General features: G+C 39.8%; 2 protein-coding genes across 6 annotated transcripts in view; both read left to right on the forward strand.

Moving 5' to 3' along the window:
* The first annotated feature begins 1,851 nt into the window (after positions 1-1,851).
* RANBP6 (RAN binding protein 6) lies at positions 1,852-22,136 on the forward strand. Of its 3 annotated transcripts, none has more exons than XM_082404357.1 (2): positions 1,852-17,683; positions 18,799-22,136. In XM_082404357.1, exons 1-2 carry the CDS (start codon positions 17,548-17,550, stop codon positions 18,867-18,869), a joined length of 207 nt encoding a protein of 68 aa, XP_082260483.1. In that variant the 5' UTR covers positions 1,852-17,547; the 3' UTR covers positions 18,870-22,136. The 3 variants fall into 3 exon arrangements, with proteins under 3 accessions (XP_082260483.1, XP_082260481.1, XP_082260482.1); XM_082404356.1 differs by having other exon boundaries at positions 15,268-17,742; XM_082404355.1 differs by having other exon boundaries at positions 1,872-22,136.
* Positions 22,137-22,230: 94 nt separating this feature from the next.
* The window catches only part of BRD10 (bromodomain containing 10), a 105,450-nt gene continuing 101,908 nt past the window's right edge, over positions 22,231-25,772 (forward strand). For all 3 annotated transcript variants that reach the window (XM_082404320.1, XM_082404321.1, XM_082404322.1), the window contains exon 1: positions 22,231-25,761. In XM_082404320.1, the coding sequence (XP_082260446.1) occupies positions 25,172-25,761 (590 nt within the window). In that variant the 5' untranslated portion in view covers positions 22,231-25,171. The remainder of the gene's footprint in view (positions 25,762-25,772) is intronic.

Genomic DNA, 25,772 nt, shown 5'->3' on the forward strand with positions numbered 1-25,772 from the left:
GAATCAACTGACAAAGGGTTAATCTCCAAAATATACAAGCAGCTCATGCAGATCAATATCAAGAAAACAAACAACCCAATCCAAAAATGGGGAGAAGATCTAAATAGACATTTCTCCAAGGAAGATATACAAATGGCCAACAAACACATGAAAGGATGCTCAACATCACTAATCATTAGAGAAATACAAATCAAAACCACAATGAGGTATCACCTCACACCAGTTAGAATGGGCATCATCAGAAAATCTACAAATAACAAATGCTGGAGAGGGTGTGGAGAAAAGGGAACCCTCTTGCACTGTTGGTGGGAATGTAAATTGATACAGCCACTATGGAGAACAGTGTGGAGGTTCCTTAAAAAACTAAAAGTAGAATTACCATATGACCCAGTAATCCCACTACTGGGCATACACCTAGAGAAAACCATAATTCAAAAAGACACATGCACCCCAATGTTCATTGCAGCACTATTTACAATAGCCAGGTCATGGAAGCCACCTAAATGCCCATCGACAGATGAATGGATAAAGAAGATGTGGTACATATATACAATGGAATATTACTCAACCATAAAAATGAACGAAAGTGGGTCATTTGTAGAGACGTGGATGAATCTAGAGACTGTCATACAGAGTGAAGTAAGTTAGAAAGAGAAAAACAAATATCGTATATTAACGCATATATGTGCAACCTAGAAAAATGGTACAGATGAACCAGTTTGCAGAGCAGAAATTTAGACACAGATGTAGAGAACATACATATGGACACCAAGGGAGGAAAGCGGTGGGGGGGGAGGGGGGCAGGGGGTGGGGGGGAGGGGTGGGGGAGGGGGGCGTGGTGGGATGAATTGGGAGACTGGGATTGGCATGTATACACTAATATGTATAAAATGGATAACTAATAAGTACCTGCTGTATAAAAAATTAAATGAAATTCAAAAAAAAAGAAACTAACACAACATTGTAAATCAACTATAGTCTAATATAAAATAAAAATTAAATTAAAAAAAGAAGACGTGTTTTATATGTGTGTGTATATATATATATGTATATACACAATGGAATATTACTCAGCTGTAAAAAACAGAATGAAATGTTGCTATTTACAACATGCATGGACCCAAGAGAATATAATACTTAGTGTAGGAAGTCAGACAGAGAAAGACAAGTACTGTATGTTATCATTTATATGTGTAATCTAAAAAATAAAACAAACAAATATATATAACAAAACAGAAATAGATTCACAGATATAGAGAACAAACTAGTTGTTCATTGGGGAGAGAAAGGGGGAGGGGCAAGATAGGGGTATGGGATTAACAGCTACAAACTACTATGTACAAAATAAAAAAGCAACAAGAATATATTGTACAGCACAGAAAAATATAGCTATTATTTTGTAGTAACTTTAAATAGAGTATAATCTATAGAAATACTGAATTACTATGTTGTTTACCTAAAACTAATATAATATTGTATATCAACTATACTGTAATTAAAAACTGAAAAGGAGATATTCATGGATACAAACACATTTTCATCTAACCTTATCAAAAATATTAACTCCCGTAGACATACATTTGTAACAACCTGGGAAGATCCTCTTTTGTCAGTGGAGATAAAACAGATTTCTCAAAAGAAATATCTTTGAGTGGATCATTGATAATAAAAATAAACTAGTTAAGTCTTCTCTTTTTAAAGCCATGAAGAATTTACAAGGCTAATTGGAAGGACCAGCCTTCTTCCAGCCCCATTTGCTGAAAAGAAGAGTCCCTCGTGTTTCCTAACACTTAGTTCTTTGCTGACTCTTTTGCCAATCCCCTTACCCCCCTAAAAAAAAAAGGCCAGGAGAGTTAAAGTCTCAAAAACTGATTTTAGATTTGCTAGAAAAATGTTGTGAAGTATTTTTCTTGCCAACAGAGTTTAATCTAAATGAAGATTGAATAATATAAACTCAGTATCACACTTGCCTCCAGGTTATTCACTTCCTTTGCCTTAAAACATTTTCTGCATTAGTATTCATCCTTCACTTCCATTGATTTTGTGGCTTGATGTGTGTTCTCACACTCCTGAATCCGATTACCAAAAATTCACTTACCCAGCCCTTTAGCATTATGTTATTTTATGTATATGCTAATTTTATTTTTTATGAAAAATTTCAAAAATATACAAAAATAAATTGTATAAGGAACCCCCATTTACCTATCACCCTGCTTTAACAGTTATCACACGCTCATCCTATTTCATCTATACCACCACCTACTTCCCACCACCACCTTCTCCCTCATATTCTTTTAAAGCAAATTGTTTCATTTGTAAGTATATTTTGCTTTTGCCGAAGTAACCAGCTCTGTTATGTTTCTTCCTTGGGTTCTTCATGCAATTTCCATCAGACAGTTTTTAGTTCCTATGCGGGAGTTGTATATTCTACTTTGAACTTTCCATCTGCATGTAATGAATGATTGAATCTAGCTGGAATTCAATGCATGCTAAGTACGATGTCTACATACAAAAATCCAGAATGGAGCTAATGGGAAAAATAAAACTCGGACAACACGGCAAGAACAATAGTACCACAGTGAGCCATCTCTGTGTTGAAGAGAACCTATAATATTGTGTAAAATAAATGTTTAGGGAATTGGTTAGCCAGTAGGTCCTTAAAACCTTGCATTTTTGTGTTACATACTATTTTAAAACAGTAAAACCCAACCACATTTTATATATTAAATCACGTAAATGTATTAGATCATAATGTCTTAGTTAATGGATTTGCATTTTATCTGCTAGGAATTTGCAACTTTCTCTATTGTAACTATTGTAACAATAAGACTATTGTAACTTTCTGCAGCCACGTCACCCCTTGTTCCTCAAGCTTCTCTGAGGTACTTCGTATGCCTGTTCAAGAGCCCTGCCTTAGTCTCCCTACGCTCAAAGCAATAGCACCACCGTGTGGTAAGATTAAAAGGTTTCCTCACACTAGCACATACAACTTTTTACAGCTGTTCTAAACGTGCTAAGTAACTCTTTAGCACTCTGGTGAAGCTTTGGACTCCTTCTCAGATTAATAGTTGTATATCCATAAAATACAGTACATAGAATTACAAAGGGAACCACTTATATAAAAATACTGTTATAGCCAGGTATTCACAGACTCCAGTCAAGAAGCCATAATATGTTTATGTTATGTTTCCTTCAGAAGCAACTCTTCTCTATTATTCTTGTAATTAAGGATTGTAATTCTAGTTGTGTTTGCAGGTAGGCCTTCAGGAATCGCATAAAGGCTTTGCCTTCATCTCTATGAATATTTATATGCTCTATAAGAAGGGACAGGATTAGAGTCTGAACAGTGAAAAAATGTTGGGTTTTGTATCCAGGTCCTCTAAATACTTGAAATTTAGATACTCTTGCCAAGAAGAGAGGATGATTTCACAGGGTGCTTCTGAAAGTGTGGTCTTGCAGCATAAGGACTTACCCTGTGTGCCTTTATGGGACCTACAAAGTGGGGCGGACTGGACAGTTAATGCTCTGATACAGCTCCGCTGGGTAATTCCGCTCTGGAGGGCTCAGAACTAATTTCTTCCTCAGAGGGCTAACGGAGTAGCTCTATGTACCACTAGAGGGCACTGTGAGGACTCCGTTGCCAGCCAGGTGAAGGGTGACTTGGTCAGTTTCTAGGAGGTTCAGAGCCAAATCCTAACATCACACAGGTACAAACTCATAATGGAATCACAGCACTTACTAATATCTTTCCTCTTATTTTTAGAAAAGACTGTGTGTATACATGTGTGTGTGCTTATTATGTATGTTCATGTGTGATTAGAGAAAGGAAACTAACCTTTTTTTGTTCGTTTCATTGAGTGTTTTTTTAGTGCCTGTTATGTTAGGCATTGTGCTACTACAGCAGGATTAAATTTTAGACCCCAAATAAGGATATGTCAGAAAGATTACAATTGTATTTAATCAAATTGTTAGTTTCTACTCCAAAAATATACATATCTTTTTAATCAGGAGGAAAATAAATTTTTAAAATCTCTATGCCCCATATTGCTCAGTCATTATTGAGCCTCTCTCTGTATCAGACACCTGGAACCCCACTTCACATCCTGTAACCCTCAACTCTGATTCCAGCCATGGCTGTGGTAAACAGGTTCCTGCAGGCTTCCTCCCTCTTTGCACTGAAAGCGCCTCCCCTCAAGCCTGTGCCTAGTTTCCCTCACTTCCTGCCTCAGGGCTTCTCGGATTCCTTTTTGTGAGTGCTCATAGGTGCCTGCTCAGCTCTCACATACATGCAAACCAGAGAGGTTAATGTCCCAACTGATGGGAGGCAGGAGCAGAAGAATAAACAGTTCTCCCTCTTGTTCCTAGTCCTCTCTGGGGGGATAATTCTGATTTGAACCCATGCCAGTAACCAATTCAATAATGCAACCTTGTATTGACTTCCCCTCATCCCCTGTGCTGAACTCCAGCTCCATGGGATTACTTCTCAAATAAATTACCTACACCCCAGCCTTTGTCTCAAGCTGCGATCTCAAGGGACTACAGGCAAAGACACACTCCCATCCAACTGAGTTATACAAAAGGTTCAATGGGTCTTACAAAGAAATAAATTAATGGAGAAACCACTCCGGGCTTTGGTCCACACTTTGGACCACCAACTAAGATGCTCATTACTCAAGCCCAAATAGTCCCTTGGAAGTATGCAAGTATGGGAGTGTGCTCCTTTGGGGCACAGTAATATTTACAAGTCTGGGAGCCAGGTATTAGCATATAGTTTCACATGTACTCCACACACCTGTGGAGATCCAACTTCCAGAAGAACAGTAGTTCTCCCATCCTCATGGAACATTCTTCATCCTTTCCCTAAATTGGGGGGAAATGTCCACTTCCTCTCTGTTCCATTTCATTCCTTGTAAAGATACCCACCCCCCTCCAACCCCACTCATACTTAAAACAATCTCCCTGATGAGTTTAAGCTTTCACAAAACATAGGAAAAACAACTTTGTCTTCAAACAACAGCTTTCTTCCTTATAATAACTCCCAAGGAAGAGATACACAAAGGACCTTCTTGGAAAATGAAGATGGGGAAAATATAGAGAAAAAAAATCCCACATGAATTAATATTGCAAAAAAAATCTCTACATTTATATTTTGTCTCATTTGGATGTCACAATGACCCAGTGAACTAAGTCTTATTATTCCCCATTGAAAATGAGCAAACTGTGGATTGAAGAAGTTTAGTAATTCTCCCCAAAGTCTCACACCTCCTAAGTGGTGAAACTCAAATTTGAATCTAGCTCTCTCTACCTTCCAGGTCCTTTCCAGTGTTAATGCTGTGTAATCAGGATGAACAGTTTAATTTTGATTCTTGGCCTTCAATCCTCAATTTCTGTTTCCTTTATCAAGAAGAGTCTTGCTTATTGAATGTTCATTTGTCATTGGTATCTCCCATCTGTCTTGTTCTGTAGAATTAATCTTCACAGGAAAACTGCATGGACTAGAAATATTTCAAGAAATTAACTGGTGTTGCTTTAGATTTATCTTGAGGTACAAATATAAACAGGAAAGCACTTACATTCGGGGCCAGCCATGGAATTTCTGCAACTGTCACTCATCACAGATGTCAAAACAGAACCTGGAAACCTCCCCCACAAGCCGGAGGGAGATTCCCTATAAGCACAGTTTTCAGCAGCTGGCAAGTGTAATTTTATGAGCCTTCCAGATCTTCTCTGAGTCTGAATGACTTTTAATGGACAGATGCAAGCACTATGGTTAGCTGGAATCTTCCACCACTGCAGCAGTAGGACCAGATACCATTAATTCTAGAGTGCTGGCTCTGTTTTAAGCCTTGTGGGTTTTGCAGCAGCTGTGAGCTGTGCTGTGAGGAGCCAGGTAGGACTTTTCCTGGCTCTGAAGCTTCAAGTCACTATATAATTGGCTCTAGATGATCTATATGGAAACATAGACATGCTCAGGAACTTAAAGCCTTTACCAGACCATCACATTCCCCATTTTTTACACAAGTAATGCAAGAACATATTGCTACAAAAATTCAAACCATACAGAAATATATGGAGTAAAAAGTAAAAGTCCTTTCCCCCAACCTCAAAGGCATTCACCTCCTAGAAGTAACCACTGTAACAAATTGGTATATATACTATACATTTTCCTGCACATGTTTTATACACACATATAGGTGTTTTACAAAATGGAATTGAACCAATGACATTGAACCCTGCCTTTTTCACTTTACAGTATAATTGATGGATTGTTGCCACTGTGGATTCCTGGTTTCTAATCTCAACTGGAGAAAAGTTTGCAATTCTTTTTTTGTTTTCCTTTTCAATTCTTAAAGTTATCTTTGTTCAACTCCTTTATCCTGCATTCCTCACTCCCATGGCTTCTCCAAAACGTTTGACTTTTTCCTCAAACACTCACTGCCTTACTTAAGGCCAATAGTCTCGCCAAGAAAATAGAGATCATCGTCTTTAAAAAAAGTTGTTCAGTTACTGCCTACCTGCCACCTCAACTGCAAGCTTACCTCACATGCATTCTCTTTCAGGCTCTCCTCCTTTGCAATAGAAGTGTTCATTCTTTTCCTTAAGATCTATCCCCTCTACTTGTACTCTGAATGGTGTACGTTACCACACCGGGGGCATTTTGAGAGCCAAAAAGACTAAGTTCCAGTCTTGTTCTGCCCTTTCTAGCTGTGTGACCTCAGACAAGTTACCTAAGTTCTCTGAGCCTAGGAAAGGTTCTGTTCCCATTGTCAATGAATGATTTATAATGACACTAATCTAAAAGGTTTTTTAATTGTCCTCTAAGAATACTCATTGTTCCAGCCATTCTATCTCTTCATATAACATTTTCATTAATTTTGTTGATACATTTTCTTCATTAAAAAAAATGCATAGGTAAAGACCAAGTAAATGCCACAAACATAGCATGTTGCACTAAATCTCTATGTAAATCAACATCTTCAAAATAAGTTAGAAATCTAAGAAACTTTACAGGAAAACAAAAAGAACCCAAAGAACATAGAGCCACATTTTCTTATCAGTCTGTCATTTTATTGTTATTAAAACAATGACCAGGATGAATAATAGGAAACCTACTATAATGTGATTGACTACAATTTCTGTAAAAGCTTTCTGTTAAATGACTCCCAAAACTATAGCTTAGGAATTTGAAAAGGACCCTTAAGAGGGCTCACCTAGTCCAAAGCATAGAGTCGGTCTTTCCAACATTATTGCTACAGTTATCATGGTAGGAAGAAAACTCCACATGCAATTCTGTCTAGACGATTCTGTCCTTAAAATAGGATTTAAATTCACTGAGGAAATCTGTTGTCTTGGGTGCTCCTTTTTCAAAGGAAGATACTTTTGCTTGAGAAGTCTCTGGGAAAATGAACTTTTTTTTTTTAACCCTTCCCTATATTTAGGCTTGTTGTGTTGGCTAATCTCTAGGAGATTGTGTGGTAGGTTTCTGCTATCTGTGAGTTGTGGTAGCTTCATCAGCACTCTTAAGAATTCTCATCCAAGGTGCTGGTATCATTGATAGTAGAGTCCACTGTTTAATGAATGAGTTATCCAGAGATTCACCTGCCATGGGATCTCATGCAAAACTTGCCACCTGCTTTTGTGCATAGCATTCCTTTCACCATGCTGTTTCACCATCTTTCTGACAACCGAGGTTATCGCTATTTGCCTTTAGGTTCAAGGTGCTTTCTTTCATGTCACATCTCTCCATAGATTCGGGTAGGAAGTTGTGATGCATGAGTCTGGATGTCCTAGAAACACACCTTAACTAGAGTAAAATCTGAGAGCAGTTCCCTCACCCCTGTCCAGGGTGTGTGCTGCTGCCATCATGTTCCAGCTGTGTGACCTTGGCCAAGACACAAACCCGTCAGACTTCAGATGCCATATTTTCATAGCTGCAGCCTGAGGGGCAGGCCTGTAGTTAAACACACATCTACACATCTAAGGGCTGACTGTAATCCTCTCCAGAGACCCCAGAGGGCAGGTGCTATCTTCCTGCTCTCCCTCTGCCATGCTCCAGAGTACAGGACCCCAGATTTTGCAATACTCAAGGTACACCTACTGTGAAAAACATGCACCTCATTTGTGTCTCCTTTTGGATCATGGAGGGGAACCTGCACACATGTCTGGCGCCAGATTTTTGTGGCTGCCACCCAGGGGACACCTCTAGATTGCCTGGCTCATGGCCAGCAGAGCCTGTACTCTTGGGTCTCCTGGGACTGCAACAAACAGAGAGACAGTTCTTGGCTGGCCACCACCCCGAGGGCACAGCACAGAGAGAGTGGACAGATACACCACTGTCCCTCTGTGACAAAGGCCTGCCTGCTTGTCCTGGAGCCTGGCCTGAGGGGAAGAACCCTCTGGCACACGTCTGGAGGCCCACTGAGATGCCCTCTGGGAAGGAAGTCTGTCCCAGAGTCTCCCTCACTCCAGGCACATAGAGCCATATTTTTATACACAGTATATGTAGTGTGTACATATAATATATCCTCTTTTTCTCACTGAAACATTTCAACACATCTTAAAATATCATGGCTTATTTAACAATTATTCTACCCATTGTTGGGTTATTTTCAATTTTTTTAATACTCTAACATACATCTATTGTGAAAAATATGCACCTCATTTTTGTCTTCTTTTGTATCATCCACTTAGGATCTATTGTTCAAAGTGGAATTTCTGCATCAAAGACTTTTTAACTACCATTCTAGATTCTCAGCTAAGTAATCAGGGGCCACCAGCAATAGATTTATTTTCCAACAGGGGCCACCAGCAATAGATTTATTTTCCAACAGTCCACTAGTGCTGTGTCGTTCCTGTAATTTATCTTAGATAGTTATGTGGAGATGTGGTTGTGCCTTTAGTTTGCTTTGTTTTAATTACTACCCAAATTGGAGACTTTTTCCCGTCAAGATTTATAGTCTATATTTCTTTGTTGATAAATCATCTGCTCTGGCCACTTATCAAGCAGGATATAAATCTTTTGTATTTTTTATTCTTTTATTTTTCAAATAATTTCACATTCTATAAATTATTCTAAAAGGATTTTATTGGTTTTGATCTTATATTTTTGTATAAATATATTTGCATGAATTAGCATGTTGAGGATAATAATATTTTCATGTTTTAAAATCTCTTTTTGGGAATTCCCTGGCAGTCCAGTGGTTAGGATGCCACACTTTCACTACCAGGGCCCAGGTTCAATCCCTGATTGGGCAACTAAGATCCCACAAGCTGCGTGGCACGGCCAAAATAAAATAAAATTTAATTTAATTTAATTTAATTTAATTTAAAAGTCTCTTTTTTTGTTAAACTACCTTTCTAATCCTTGGTTTTATTAATTTTAGTTTTTTTCTCTTTTAAAATTAATTGAATCTCTGAGTTCTTATCAAGATCTTGGCAGGAAACAGAAAACATATTTAGAAAGTGTTACTGAAGAGAGTGTGCTGAAAGGATTGTTTACAAAAATGTGGGCAAGGTTAGGAGAACATAACAAAGCACAGGGTCTAGGAACATTTATACACTTTTACCATATTTAGGCCTAAAGGGGATATGGGAGAGAATGAACCTACAGAGAGTTTGCAGCCTGGAAAAAAGGGCCTCCTTATAAGAATTGTATCAGTAGAATGCAGCCTGTACCAGGACTGCCTCAAGGTGGGGCGAGAACAGGGCAGAGAGATGGGGACTAAATACCCTACCCCACCTCTTCCCAATCTCTTGCTAATGCCTCTCATAAGCCAATTCAACCAGAAGACAGAGAGAAAGGGAGCCTGAGTGATGCAGTCTGTAGATGTCAGCCTCCTGGACTACAGAAAAGGGCAGAGAATGTAAGGAGGGAGAGGAGCAATGGAGAACAACCAGCACATAACTATACCCATGGTCTCTCATATTTCTGCACATCTTGTGAGCAAAGACATTCTGGACTATATTATTAAGTATGCTTGTGTAGTGAATAGCCTTGGAAGACAGAGATAATGTCTCCCTCTGGAGCAAAGGGCAAGCATGATTACTAACCAGAATAAAAAGATAATGTCTCCCCCTGGAGAAAAAGCAGTCAGCTTTACTGCCCGTTATAAAAGATTTGTAATTAAAACTCAGCGTTTCCCTCCTGTAACACAGTCCTTGATGTGTATAGCTGGCATCTATCCCTCTTTGCATCATGCTGTAGGAATTGGGAGTTGGGAACCAGTGAAAAATGCTGATACTCTGACTGCTGCTGTTGCCGTGAGTAACAAATTATCTTTTGTCTCTGATGCAGTCTCATATCTTTTACTATCATCCATGAAACTATGGCAGGCTAACTTGTTAGCTTTGAAGTAGCGTAAAATCTCAGATTCTTCACAGCTCTTGACAATTCAAAAAAGAGAAGCCAAACAAAACATAACAAACCAACTGTATTTGTCATGATTGGAGGTGGCTATTACTCACCTCCCTACTCTGAAAATTGATCATTAATGAGAAAGAATTAAGCACTCCTTCACAGTTGCCAAATAGCCTCAGGTCATGAGGGAGAGCTCTTTATTACAGAAAAATGCCAGCTTACAAACATAGAAGAAATGATGGAATTAGAAGAGTAGTTACCTTTTCCCCACTCCTGATGAAATATCTGATTTAGGCAAGGAGAGTTTGAAGGTTGTCAAAGTATTACCCCAAAGATAACTTATTTGTCTCAACGGGAAAAACAAAATGGAGAGATCAGGCAGTCACTACTTAAAGCTTAGTAACAATAACTGTAGGACAACCAAACATTATGTATACTTAATGAAATGCATATGAAGTACATAGCATCACTTATAAAGGATTATTATCAAAAGTGCTTAACTTGAATCTAATTTAACCTTTATAGTTAATGACTTTTTACAAATGATATTTTTCCAATACTTAAAAAGTGATTGAAAGTTACGCAAACTGTTCCACTTTGCCTGGGACTGTCCTGGAACTGAAACTCCTCATTCCAAGAAACCCCAGTCCTAGGCAGACCAGGATGGTTGGTCACCCTAGCATAAGTTTAACCAATTAGACTCTTCATAATTCTAATATATCAGATTTTCATAAATCTTTTAAAAGTAGACACACAGTGATAAAGTACGCAAAATGTTATAATGGCTACTAAAAAGATGAGTACACTAATGACAGTTTTACACTAACAAGAGTTCTAATTCAATGGAAAAATATTTATTCTTTATTATATCATTATTATTATTACTTCTTCCTGACTGTACAACTTCTGAAACTTACTTAAAAAGTCAGGATTACCTCTCACACCAACTGAAAATGCAGATAAAAATGTTTTGTCATCTTTCAAGATGATTTTACCAAGTATACTACGCAGTGGGACAGGTCCTTTTTATAATTTATATTTTGCCTATTATACAAGAAACTGTACAAAATATTGTCTCTAATTAATCAGATATATTTTCATTCTTATAACCGTAATATTAGTAGTAGTAGTAGCAGTATAAAAGAGACACTCTTCTGATTGTTTTATCTTTGTAAGATAATATGTTTAGTTTACTATGTCTGCTTGGTCTTTTTTATTAAAATTACAGCTAATATAGTTTATAATTAATTGTTTGGAGTAGTGGGGCCCAGTCTGATTCCTACTTTGGTTCTTTTCTCATTCTTCACCACTTCTGCCCTGGGCATTGTTTCTACAGGGCTCTGTCTAACCCTGGGAGTTGGAGCCAAACATTCTAATTTTAGGAGAACAAAATGACATGAAATGTCTGGATGGTTGATATCCTCCATCATTATTATAACTTTCCTCTCAGTTATTTAATCTGTATTTAAAATTTTTTTAACCTATCTGTATCCTCCTTTATTTGTTATGAAATTAAATCAGTTAATACCTGCAAGTACTAATGTACATATTTTCAACCATCTGGTAAAGAAGCAAGTTCAGTACTCACATAGTGAGTTTTCTGTTCTCTCCAATTCATGATGTTTTTATTCAACTTTTAATATTCTGAATTATTGCCATGCAATTCTTAAAGATGATAACAGTGTTTTACTACTGTGCTTCTCATATACTTGGACGTAAGGGGTAATATGCTGAGAAATCCATAAAACCACAGGTTAAACATGGCTGGTCCTCCTGGCATGAGCTAAGGAGTTCCAAAGTAGATTGTAAACTTCATGAAGGTAGGCATTCTGTTTTATTCACTATTGTACCCCCAGTGTCCCAGCACAGTGCCTGGAACACAGTAGGTACTCATTAAATATTTTTTGAGTAAATGAAGGAAATGGAAAGCTTAGAGAGAAAACAATTTCATATGAAAAAACTTGAAAATATTAGCAACTGGAACATCATATTTACATTCAAATTTTAAGTTAAAACATAAGCTGCTTCAGGTTACAGCCCAAAGTGTCAGAAATACCTTTCTCCTCAGCTATTTTTTGGAGGGGAGGGAGATGATCTGGGTGAAAAAGTTGAGGTATTATTCTAAATCAATAAGTTTACATTGAAAACAAATAAAGAAGAAATTTGTTTTTCATTTTTTCTGGTCCGTTATTTAATTTTTAAATGCACAATGTGTATAGATTGCAAAAAGTACCCAATTATACTCAAATTCACAAATATGTATGGACTTTAATTAGGTTAAAAATATCTTAAACTTACTAAAGGCTAGAGAGTACTTTCTAAAAATTACAGTGTTCAGTGATCTTTAGAATCACTGACTATAACTACTTGGGTTCAAGATTTATTGTAAAGCTATAGTAATCAATACAGTCAGTGCGGCATTGGAATAAGGATACACATATAGATTAATAGAACAGAATAGAAGGTTCAGAAATAAGACTACATGTATATGGTCAATTAATATTCAACAAAGATGGCAAATCAGTGGGATAAAAGTGGAACAACTATAAACTCATATGCAAAAAGAAATGAACTTCTGCCCATGCCTCATACCATATACAAAAATCAACTTGAAATAGATCCTAGATCTAAATGTAAAATCTTTAAACTTAAAACTATAAAACTGATAGAAGAAAACATTAGAGGAAATATTTGTGAACCTGAGTTGGGTAAAGATTTCTTAAATAGGACATAAAAAGCAGAAACCTTAAAAGTTTTTAAATGGTAAATTGAACTTAAATATAATTAATAACTTTTGATTTTCAAAAAGCATGGTTAAGAAAAAGAAAAGGAGAAAATATTTGAAAGCATATATCTGATAAGGGACTAGTATCCAGAATATTTAAAGAACTTTTGAAACTCAATAGCAAGAGGACAAAAAAATTAGATTTTTTGAAAAATGGGCAAAAGATTTGAACAAAGACCTCACCAAAGAAGATACACAAATGGCAAATAAACACATGAAAAGATAATCCACACTGTTAGTATTTAGGGAAATGCAAACTAAAATCACAATCAGATACCAAGACATGCTCACTGGAATGACTAAAACTTAAAAGACTGATAATCCCACATGCTGACAAGGATGTGAAGCTAATGGCACTTTCATATGTTTCAGTCAGAATGCAAAATAGTACATCCACTTTGGAAAGCATTTGACAGTTTCTTATAAACCTACACTTGCTATTTGACCAAGCCATTTCACTCCTAGTATTTGTTGAGAGACATGAAAACATATTTTCCCACAAAAACTTGTACTCATATATTCATAGGAGCTTTATTCATAATAGCCTAAAACTGGGAACAACCCAAATGTCTGTTGATTGGTGAATGCATAAACAAATTGTGGTGTATTCATATGATGGAATAAAAAGGAACAAACATGCAACAGAGTGGACGAATGTCAGAAGCATTGTGCTAAGTAAAAGCAGCCAGACACAAAAAGCTTCATACTGAATAATTCCATTTATATGAAATTCTAGAAGAGACAAAGCTATAGCAAGAGAAATCGGATTAGTAGTTGCTTAGAGCCAGGGGTGCGGAAAGGAGATTGTCTACTGAGGGACCCAAAGAATCTTTTTGGGGTAATGAAAATATTCTATATATGATTGTGGTCATAGTCACTTGACTGTCAAAACTTACCTAATTAAACACTTATAATTGGTGAATTTTATTGCACATGGGTTATACCTTAATAAACCTGATTTAAGATGAAAATACTTTGCAGTTTTTGCATCACTTAATGCCTGGTATATGAATGAGTCAAGTTCCAGGTGGGAAAATAGAAACCACACTAAATACTTCAAGAGGAGATTTAAGAGATTGGTTACAAAGGTGTGAGAGACCTGAAGGAGTGAATAAATAGCACTGAGGTAATCAAAAGATGGTAACTGAAGGACCTGCTACCATTCCTAAAGCTGAAGGAACAAAACAGAACTGGTATCTTTGAGTTCAGAGCTATGGCTGAAACCTCTGAGGAAGGAGTGCCCCCAGGCTACTGTGGGTATATCTGCAGAGAGAAGAGATTGGGCTGCAAGAGGGAGGAAATTGCTGTCACCAGGAGGAAGGGCCACTGCTGGGGCAATCCAGACAAGAAAAGGAAAAACAAGAAGGATCAATCTCTTTTCTGTCCCTTTTCTATCCTCCAATCTCTAGCAGCTCCTATTGGTGGAAATGATCAGGGACCCAGCTGAGAAAGGAGAAATTTTGCTTCCAGAGCCTAACCTCAGAATCAGAGAACAAATTAGAGAAAGTATGAATGTGAAGCCGAAAGACAACACGTAAATGACACTTCTGGTTTATCCCACTTTTAAGAATATTAAGATTAATCAGGAACTTCAGGTGGTTTCATCCTTATCCCTCTATTATTAAATTCCCAGTCAATGTTTCATTTAATGGTTTTAGCATCCATTGGTTACTGTTACCTACATTCATTATTTCATTTGGGGTGACAACACAGCAATTTTCTGATTTTAGCATTTTTGTGCTCTTTTTATCTGGAATTCTATCAAGAAGAAGTGGATAACTATTTGGTTATCCTGAAATACAGTTTGTACAGAAAAGGCAGGAAAAATCTTGATTATTCCTCTTTATCAATTTTCAGTTGGTGACTTAGCATCCTCCAAAGATGATCAATGCGTTGGTGGCTTTTGTTAGTATTAGAAACTCAGAACTTTTGTTGATATATCTAAAGTTTTTTTAATTCATCGAAGGCATTATTCTTTTTGATATTCATATTGTTCCATCTTAGGTCGGTAGGAGCCTTCATAGTATTTTTTGTTTTCTGTATTTTTACTTATTCTGGATTATGCTTGAAAAATGTCAAGTATGTCCAATTTAATTCTACCCCCTATGTCCAATTTAATTCTACCCCCCTCATTTGACTCTAAATCTCTCAGATCTTGGAAGAAATTTGCAACTTATTTTGCACTTTCTTCATGTAGTAAGCTGCTAATAAACACTCGAATTGTCTGCTGTTGAGTCACTTTATGGAAACATTCTTAAATGGCCTCTCAACAGTGCAAACTATTTTAAAAGCCAATTTTAATTACAAAATTTCATAAAGTTGTTCAACTGTAACCAAGTCTTCAAGTCCAGTCTTGAAATCTTGGTTATTATGTGTGCTTCTTAGGGGGGGAAAAAGGGAAGTAACAATGCAAAAGGTAAATAGAATAGAATTATGCAATCCAGAGAGGAAGTACCTTAAGATTTTAAATCTGTGTATGTTTTTCTAAAATAAAAGAACATAAATATTTTTCCTAAAATGGATTCAGTTTAACTCTTACTGTTATAACAATGACCATCACCATAGAGTGTGGGAGCAACTAGAGAACAAAATGGATTTGGGGACTCACCTTCTTAGGGAAGCCTCTTTTTCCTCCAGAAAGAGTTAGCAGTCTTTTGGTCTGCATTAATTCTGTTCTTTATACATGTGTAGGTGAAGCAATAGGTAAATTGCAGCACCTCCAACAAGATGCCCAGGCCAAAACTTGGGGAGATTTCCTAGGCTTCTCCTTCCCCTCTATGGTGCTATTGATATGACTTCTTAAGACCTGCAAGCCTTGCCCTCTTTTCTTTCCCTCCACCACTGCTGTGATTTAGGCTTTCAGCGTAATTGAACTAGGTTATTGGCCTCCTAAATGCCTCCAGTCTTCACACGTCAGTTTTTGCATTGCCATCAAAGTAATCTTTCTTAAAATGGATTATTTCACAGCCCTTGAGTAAAATCCTTAAAAGGCTCCTCTTTACCTTTAGGGGGGGAAAAAAGCCAAATTTCTTAACATGGAATATAAGACTCTTCATGATCTGGCCTCTATATAACTCTTGTCTTCCTCTTTCCTGCCTCCTATGTCATCCCCAAGACCCTCAAGTCCCATACCCAATGCTCCAGCAAAAAATACTGACAGAACTCATCACACTAGGCTCTCAGACCATTCTGCATTTGAACACAGCTCTTCCCTTTACTTAGAAACTTCTCTTTCTTCAAATAGTTAATAAAGATTCATCCATCAAAAGTCAGCCCTGAGTTTCCATTTCTCACCTAAAATTAGTATTATACCTATCTTACCAACCTTGCAAACCTGTATAATGGTCAAAATGACAGAATGGCAAGGTGCCAATACAAAAGTAAGATCTAATCATTGTTAGAGGAATGATCATTGTTTTTGATTGACACACCTGCTTGAATTAAAGAAACAATATTTAGCCTCGGGGGCATTTATTTCTTAGAATAATCTCAGCAGCTTCCTACTAAAAGAAAAACTGTGAAGGCATTTTACAGTTTGCAAAGAAAATCTTGAGTGACATGACCAGGGATACAAAATCAGTTTAGAGACAAGACCAGGATTCTAGTCTCCTGATTACTAGCCCAGGTCACTTTTCATCATGCTTTACTCAGTTGTCTTTCTCATTCTTTATTATAATCCACAGGCCAAGTGATTCCGACACACACCTGAGTCTGCGCACCTAATAGTGGGGTAGTAATCATTGTCTTTATCTTTTATTGTACTTATTTGATGAACAGCTTTATTGAGGTATTATTCACATACCGTACAATTCACCAATCTAAATTGTACAATTCAATAGTTTTGAGTATAATCACAGAGTTGTGCAACTATCACCACAATCAATTCTACAATATTTTCATCACCCAGAAAGAACCCCCCTGACAGCCGTCATTCTCTATCTCCCTTCCCCTTAGCCATTGCCAAACACTAATCTACTTTCTGTATGGATTTTCCTATTTAAGACCTTTCATATAAAGGGAATCATACAACATGTGGCCTTTTGTGATCGTCTTCTTTCACTTAGCGGCTTTTCAAGGAGTACTCTCTGCTTTAAAATTATCAGTGTAACAACAATAGAGATAGTTTAGAAATTAAGGCAAAAAGAATCATCCATAATCCCATTCTAATACAATCAATATCATACTTTTCTTTCATTTTCTTTCTCCTCTGTAGGTACATTTTCATCTGATTGGAAAACAGATGGAGAGCGACCCTCGCTCCCACCTTCCCAGAGCCCCGACCGAGGGCCAGGCAGGGGAGGAAGAAACGCTCCCGCCCATCTCCGCCGGCGCCTCGTTGACGTCACTGCTTCGAGCCGCAGACCCCCGCCCTCCTGCCCCGTCGCGGTCGCTTTGACAGAACGCGATGGCGGCGTGCGGGTCTGCCGGAGTACCGGCGACCGTGTCGGGAAAGCAAGAGTTTTACCAGCTTCTGAAGAACCTCATCAATCCAAGCTGTATGGTGCGGAGGCAAGCAGAGGAAATCTATGAAAATATCCCAGGTCTGTGTAAGACTACATTCCTCTTAGATGCCGTCAGAAATAGAAGAGCAGGTTATGAGGTGAGACAAATGGCTGCCGCCCTGCTACGACGGCTTTTGTCCTCTGGGTTTGAGGAAGTCTATCCAAATCTGCCTTCTGATGTTCAGAGGGACGTCAAGATTGAACTGATACTGGCTGTTAAGTTAGAAACCCATGCTAGTATGAGGAAAAAACTTTGTGATATTTTTGCAGTGCTGGCCAGGAATTTGATAGATGAGGATGGCACTAACCACTGGCCCGAAGGTCTGAAGTTCCTTGTTGATTCAATCTACTCTAAAAATGTGGTTCTGTGGGAAGTTGCACTTCACGTTTTCTGGCACTTTCCTGGGATTTTTGGGACCCAAGATCGGCACGATTTGGATATCATCAAACGGTTGTTGGACCAGTGTATTCAAGATCAAGAACATCCAGCAATCAGGACATTATCTGCTAGAGCTGCAGCTGCATTTGTACTTGCTAATGAGAATAATATTGCTCTTTTCAAAGACTTTGCAGACTTGCTTCCTGGAATCTTACAGGCTGTGAATGATTCATGCTACCAGGATGATGATTCAGTGCTAGAATCCCTTGTTGAGATTGCAGATACTGTACCTAAATATTTGGGTCCTTATTTAGAAGATACTCTGCAATTGAGTCTAAAGTTATGTGGAGACTCTAGACTTAGTAATCTGCAACGCCAGCTGGCTCTTGAAGTAATAGTGACCTTGTCTGAAACTGCAACCCCAATGTTGAAAAAACATACAAATATTATTGCACAGGCAGTTCCTCATATATTGGCAATGATGGTTGATCTACAAGATGATGAGGACTGGGTAAATGCTGATGAAATGGAAGAAGATGATTTTGACAGCAATGCAGTTGCTGCTGAGAGTGCACTAGACAGACTGGCTTGTGGGCTCGGTGGAAAACTTGTTTTACCAATGACTAAGGAGCATATCATGCAGATGCTTCAGAGCCCTGACTGGAAATATCGACATGCTGGATTAATGGCCTTATCTGCTATTGGAGAAGGATGCCATCAGCAAATGGAATCAATTCTAGACGAAACAGTTAACTCTGTTTTGCTTTTTCTTCAGGATCCTCATCCAAGGGTGAGGGCTGCAGCCTGTACTACACTTGGACAGATGGCTACAGATTTTGCACCTAACTTCCAAAAGAAATTCCATGAAACGGTGATTGCAGCTCTGTTGCGTACCATGGAAAATCAAGGTAATCAGCGTGTGCAGTCACATGCAGCTTCTGCGCTTATTATTTTTATTGAAGACTGCCCCAAATCATTGCTAGTTCTACATTTGGATAGTATGGTGAGAAATCTACATTCCATCTTGGTGATTAAACTTCAAGAGTTGATTCGCAATGGAACTAAGTTGGCCTTGGAACAGCTTGTGACAACCATTGCCTCAGTTGCAGATACAATAGAAGAAAAATTTGTTCCATACTATGATATATTTATGCCCTCACTAAAGCATATTGTTGAGCTTGCTGTTCAAAAGGAACTCAAACTTCTGAAAGGAAAAACTATCGAATGCATTAGCCATGTTGGTCTTGCTGTTGGGAAGGAAAAATTTATGCAAGATGTATCAAATGTGATGCAACTGTTGTTAAAAACACAATCAGACTTAAATAATATGGAAGATGATGACCCTCAGACCTCTTACATCGTTTCAGCGTGGGCCAGAATGTGTAAAATCCTTGGAAATGATTTTCAACAGTACCTTCCACTGGTTATTGAGCCTCTTATTAAGACTGCTTCAGCTAAACCTGACGTTGCTCTCTTGGACACACAAGACGTGGAGAATATGAGTGATGATGATGGATGGCAATTTGTAAATCTTGGAGACCAGCAGAGTTTTGGAATTAAGACTTCAGGGCTTGAAGCAAAAGCAACTGCTTGCCAGATGTTGGTTTATTATGCTAAGGAGTTAAGGGAAGGATTCGTGGAGTATACAGAACAAGTTGTAAAACTGATGGTTCCTTTACTGAAATTTTATTTCCATGACAATGTTCGAGTGGCAGCAGCAGAGTCCATGCCTTTTCTCCTGGAATGTGCAAGAATTCGTGGCCCAGAGTATCTTGCACAGATGTGGCAATTCATATGTGATCCCTTAATCAAGGCTATTGGGACTGAACCTGATACAGATGTCCTCTCAGAAATAATGAATTCTTTTGCAAAGTCCATTGAAGTAATGGGAGATGGGTGCCTCAATGATGAACAGTTGGAAGAACTGGGAGAAATACTGAAAGCAAAACTTGAAGGGCACTTTAAAAACCAAGAACTGAGACAGGTTAAAAGACAGGAAGAAAACTATGACCAACAGGTTGAAATGTCTCTGCAAGATGAGGATGAATGTGATGTTTATATTCTGACCAAAGTATCAGATATTTTGCACTCATTATTTAGTACTTACAAGGAAAAGATTTTACCGTGGTTTGAACAGCTGCTTCCATTAATTGTAAATCTAATTTGTTCTAATAGGCCATGGCCAGACAGACAGTGGGGATTGTGCATATTTGATGATATCATAGAACACTGCAGTCCAACCTCATTTAAATATGTAGAATATTTTCGGTGGCCAATGCTACTAAATATGCGAGACAACAACCCTGAAGTCAGGCAAGCTGCTGCTTATGGCCTGGGTGTTATGGCACAGTTTGGTGGAGATGATTATCGTTCTTTATGTTCAGAAGCTGTTCCGCTGCTGGTAAAAGTTATTAAGTGTGCAAATTCCAAAACCAAAAAAAATGTCATTGCTACAGAGAACTGTATCTCAGCAGTAGGGAAGATTTTGAGGTTTAAGCCTAACTGTGTAAATGTAGATGAAGTTCTTCCACACTGGTTGTCATGGCTTCCATTGCATGAGGATAAAGAGGAAGCTATTCAGACTTTGAGTTTTCTCTGTGACTTAATTGAAAGTAACCACCCAGTTGTACTTGGTCCAAATAATTCCAATCTTCCAAAAATAATCAGTGTAATTGCAGAAGGAAAAATGAATGAGACTATTAACTATGAAGATCCTTGTGCCAAACGCCTAGCTAATGTCGTGCGTCAGGTACAGACTTCTGAAGAATTATGGTTGGAATGCATTTCCCAGCTTGATGATGAGCAGCAGGAAGCCTTACAGGAGTTGCTAAATTTTGCCTGAAGCACCTTAATATTACTTGAATATCATCCACCATAAAAGTAACTCCGAACAAGTGTTGTGAGTGGATTCCATTATGATCGAGAGAACTGTTCTCTTCCTGCTAAGCAGTTTATATGCCTTCCCCATGTTTCTCCAGGATTAGTCAGTGTTATAGCCTCTGTTTACCTTGCATGTTTTATCTCTTAAACACAGACCTTGGTGATAACCTGTGCTTCTGTTGTCTTAAAATGTTTGTCACCTTTCCTCTAGTTGATGTGAAGTATATAAATTGTTGCTATTTGTCTGAATTATTGATGCTGGGCAAGCAGTATACTTGGTGTCAAGATGTCATGCTGCCTACCACAAGATGCTAAGAGCTCACAAAGATGGGATAGGAGAACTTCCAGGACAAACATCTTTGGAATTGTGGGTGAAGAATATAGTGGCAGGCTTATTCCTCCTTGATAATACTAGTTTTCATAGTAATGGGAGGATGCTGAAATTGGAAAAGAGATTTGAGATATTACAATGGATGTGGGAAGTTTTCTCCATAATACATATGAACTTTTTAATAATGTCCTCCCGAGACTGAGATATATCCATATTCTAGTTCCCAAAGTGTCCAGCTGAGAGTTAAAACTTTGAAGTCTTAGACCAGTCTCTTTTTTTTCAAGTTATCCAGGACTCTAAGGACCATGGTTACTGAAAAGCACATCCTGGTACATCTAACATTGGTAGCATGTAGCATACTGTAACAGTGTTTGACAAATAGTAAATAATATTTGTGGGAGTCAATCAGTGTTATGTATTTGAGCAGAATATTGCATTGTGTATGTATGCCATTTTTTCCTGCAAAGCAGTTCAACAAGAAGAGAAGCCCTGATTCAAAGTGGGGCTTAAATAGATTTCTATTTTGGAGAAGTTCTTAATAGATTATATAGTAGCATTAAAGAGAATTCTATTGTGATCATGAAAGGGAAGCAAAATTAATCTTTAAACGAGAAAAAGAAAACAGCTTTGAGAACAGTTATTTAGCAGTAGGTATACATTGTAAGAAAACAGTTCTGTAAATCTAGGGTTAATTATATTAATTGCAATGTTGGTCTTTAATGTCAGGCTTTTTGTAGGGTAGAAGAAAACCTTTCTACTCAGCAAGTTATTAATCCAAAATTTAAGAACAAATACATCTGTCAGGATTTCCTGGGGCTATTATGAGTACTGTCTATGTAACGTATTTAGTAAATATTTAAGACTTAGGAAGTGCTTAATAAATGGTAGCTGTTATTGCTGTTGGTGTTTGTACTTCTGCTGTGTTCTTTTTTATGGTTTGGAATTCCTTTTACATTAGAATCTCTGTTTCACCTCCTGCAAGTTCATGAGCAGGCCATCTAAGCCATTGTGGACAGAGATATGAAGTTGAGATTTTAGATATGCAATTCTTGTACATTCCCTACAATTATTTATTGTTAATGAGAGAAAAAAGAAAAGGACATTAGGTACAGTATAGTCACAATTTTAAGTTTATTTAAAATAAAATTTAAAAGTATAGATGAATAAATAGAAAAACCCCACTACAAAGTATTGATATTACTGTAATAGGTTTTCTCTGGATGGTGGGATTGAAAGGCAGTTTTTCTTCTCACTTATCTATATTCTAAAAGTTCAAGCACCTGATTCTACTTTCATACTAGCTAAGATCTCAGTCAATTTGGCCTCTCCATGACCTATGGCTGAGGTTTCTTCTACTCACCTGCACCTCTTTATCTTAATTAGTATCCCTTAATTAAGAAGCCCTTGGTAAACATTTCTAGCAATTCCCTACACTCTTGTACATGAGGAACTGGAAAATCTACCATATGACTTGGAATTAGGCACCTGGAGAATTTTGAAGTATGACAGACCTAGATTTGAATTTTGGCAAACTACTTTTTTAACCTAAACAATTCTCCATCTGTGAAATGGCCATAATACGTAGCTCATAGGATTGTGAGAATTAACGGAGGTAACGAATATAAAGTGCTTAGTGGCGCAGTGTTCGATAAATGCAAGCTAATATTATCCGAGAGTCATGAAATAGGGTTGGTGGCTATAGAGAAAGAGGTGATATTTGCTGTGGTGGGGTGGGTCCAGATTCTTGGGCTTTGTCAAAGGAAATGAGGGACGTTCAGACAGTTTTGGCTGCCAGTCCCTGAAGTAAGACTGGTCTCTGCCTTTGTTCCTGAGCTGAGGTACATCTATGGGCTCTCTGGAGAGAGAATGCTGTAAATGCCTAATACACCACAAATGTCTGATGAGGTGAGAGGAGACCGTGAAAACTAGATGATGGGTGTGCGTGGTGGGGGTGGGGGTGTCAATACCCTAAAACCTCAAAAGTGTTCCCACTTAACTGTTTTACCTAAGGCTGCTGTCTAACATAACTGGACCAAAAAAAAGCTTTTAAGTTGTGAATTTTATCAGTGCTTTAAAAGTCCACATTAACGGGAGGTAAACAATCATAATAGTATATCCCAATCATTTCGTTTTACAGCTTTCCCTTTTTCTTTGACCCTCGCCGCGTGGCATGTGGGAATCTGTTTCTCGACCGCGAATGAACCCGCGCCACCACCCACCCCCACTGCAGTGGAAGTGCGGAGTCTTAACCACTGGACCGCCAAGGAAGTCCCCACTCGCTTTCTAAAATTTTGATTTTTGTATTCAAGTAATTCCAGGTTTAAAGCAAGAGCGTTCTGTGTAAGGAGAAAAAGTAATATGTGCATCTTTAAAATAGAACGTGAGAAGATAGTAGTAACTGCTTTAAGGACCCATTAGTTCCTTTCTCCTCACTTCAAGCAATATGACAACTAATGGAATGATAAGTTCACTTTTTAGACATTCCCTAAACAGTAATTTTAAAATGTGTAGTGAGATTGTAAGGTCATGCTGCACAGCTTAGATTTGAAATATCTGAAGACTGTTTTCAGTCCCAAGGATTTTTTAAAATGAGGTCCCATTCCTTTCCTTTACTTTTAGCAGATGTCAAAAATCGAGAGGGTGGAAATGTTTTTCACTTTAACGCAAAACATGGATTAATTTCCAAAACAGGAATTGATATTAAGACCTGGGGACAGGAGTTTGAGAAATTCGAGTTCCACAAATCATCTCCTTTCCTTTTCCATGTGAACATGTTTCAGTTGGTCGAGTCCTTCAACCTCCTTTCTAGACTTCGCAAAATTCTAGTTTTATATTGAAAAACCGGCAGTCACAGGGGGAGGGAGTGTGCAAAGAGAACTTTACAGGATAGGATTTACTTTTTATACCTTCTTACAATTCACTTTCCATCGAAGAAGGTTATCTAGCAAGCTCCTTCAGGATTAATTTTAGCTTTTAGCGCTAATAGGGGTCTCGCAAAAGAAATATCCTCTTGCAGCACCTCATTTTAAAACCCTTCCGGCCTCCCTCTCAAGAGGTGGCAAGCAAAGCTGCGCAGGCGCCTTGCTTCCCTCTTCGCTCCGCCCCTTACAGTCGGCTACAAGCTGATGACATCATTGGTCCGCGCAACCTACCAGGCCTCAGGGCCTGAAGCTGAGACTAAGTCCTTGCTTTCGCTTAGCGGGGCGGAACGTGAAGTTGGGCTGGTGGTGGTGTACTACGCATGCTCACCGTGGACCGCGACGGTGCCTCTTTCTTTGCGTCTCTCCACAGCTCGCCCCAACCAGGAGGGGGGGGGGGCCTGAGTGCCCTCCCCCTTCTCTTGCCCCCGCCCAGCAGGGCTTCTAACTGACAGTTGTCGCCGGGCCCCGTCCGCGCGCCACCTCCTCCTGCCCGGGTCCCCCGCAGGTAGAGAGGGGCGTGAGGGGGTGTGAGGGAGAGGAGGAGGAGCCCGAGCCGCGGCGGCCCTGTGCTTCGGCCCCCTCCGGGGAGGCTAGAGAAAACCACCCCCCTTCCTCCTCGCCCCCTCCCAGCCCTCTAGCCGGCCCGGGAGGGGGTGGGGCGCCGAGGCCGCGGAGGCCAAACCGGGCCTGGCGGGTGAAGAGTAGCCGGGCGGGGCGCGGAGGGGTGAGGCAGGCTAGGGCCGCGCGCGCGCCGCCGCCGGGGGGAGGGGAGAGGAGGGCACCTAGGCTCTCCTCTTCTCTCCCCCCTCCTCCGCGCGCCATGTAACCCCGCCCCGCCGGCGGCGAGCTCGAGACCCCCGCGCGCACCGAGCCGAGCCGGCGGCTGAGGAGAGCGAGGCCCGATGCGGCTGGGGCTGCGCGGCGCAGCCGACCCCTGAGGAAGCGGCCCGCGCTCACGCGTGCCCCGGCGCCTCGAGCGTCCGCCCCACACCGCCCAAGCTGGGCCTGCCGGGGGCATGAGCGTGCCCGGGACGCCGGGGGAGATGGAGCCGGCCGGGGAGGAGGAGCGGCCGCCACCGGCGGCCGAGGAAGAGGACGACGAAGAGTTGGTGGCAGCGGCGGCCCCGGCCTCAGGGCCGGCCCGAGGAAGGAGTGCCTCTTCGAGGGAGAACGCGGACGACCAGGAGGAGGAGGAGGCGATGGTAGTCGGGGGCGGTGGCTGCACGGAGCAGGAGCTGACCTACGAGCTGCAGCAGGGTTACCGCATCCTGGGCGAGTTTCTGCAGGAGAAGCACCGAGGCCTCACCTCCCCCTTCCTGCAGCCCTTGGGGGGCGTTGCCACTGGGGAGGAGGAGGCGGCCGAGGGGCCGCGCAGCGGGGGCCGGGGCAGTCGCGCCCTCCGGCAGCAGCCCGGGAAGGGCATGTGTCTGCTGAAGATGGAGGAGAAGTTCGCCAGCGGCCAATACGTGGGCATCACCGAGTTCGTGGCAGACTTCAGGTTGATGCTGGAGACGTGCTACCGCCTGCATGGAGTGGACCACTGGATCTCCAAACAGGGCCAGAAGCTGGAGATGATGCTGGAGCAGAAGTTAGCGCTTCTGTCTCGGTGAGTGAGCC

Source organism: Balaenoptera borealis (genome assembly GCF_965194805.1).
Source record: "Balaenoptera borealis genome assembly, chromosome: 8".
NCBI classification, from domain to species: domain Eukaryota; kingdom Metazoa; phylum Chordata; class Mammalia; order Artiodactyla; family Balaenopteridae; genus Balaenoptera; species Balaenoptera borealis.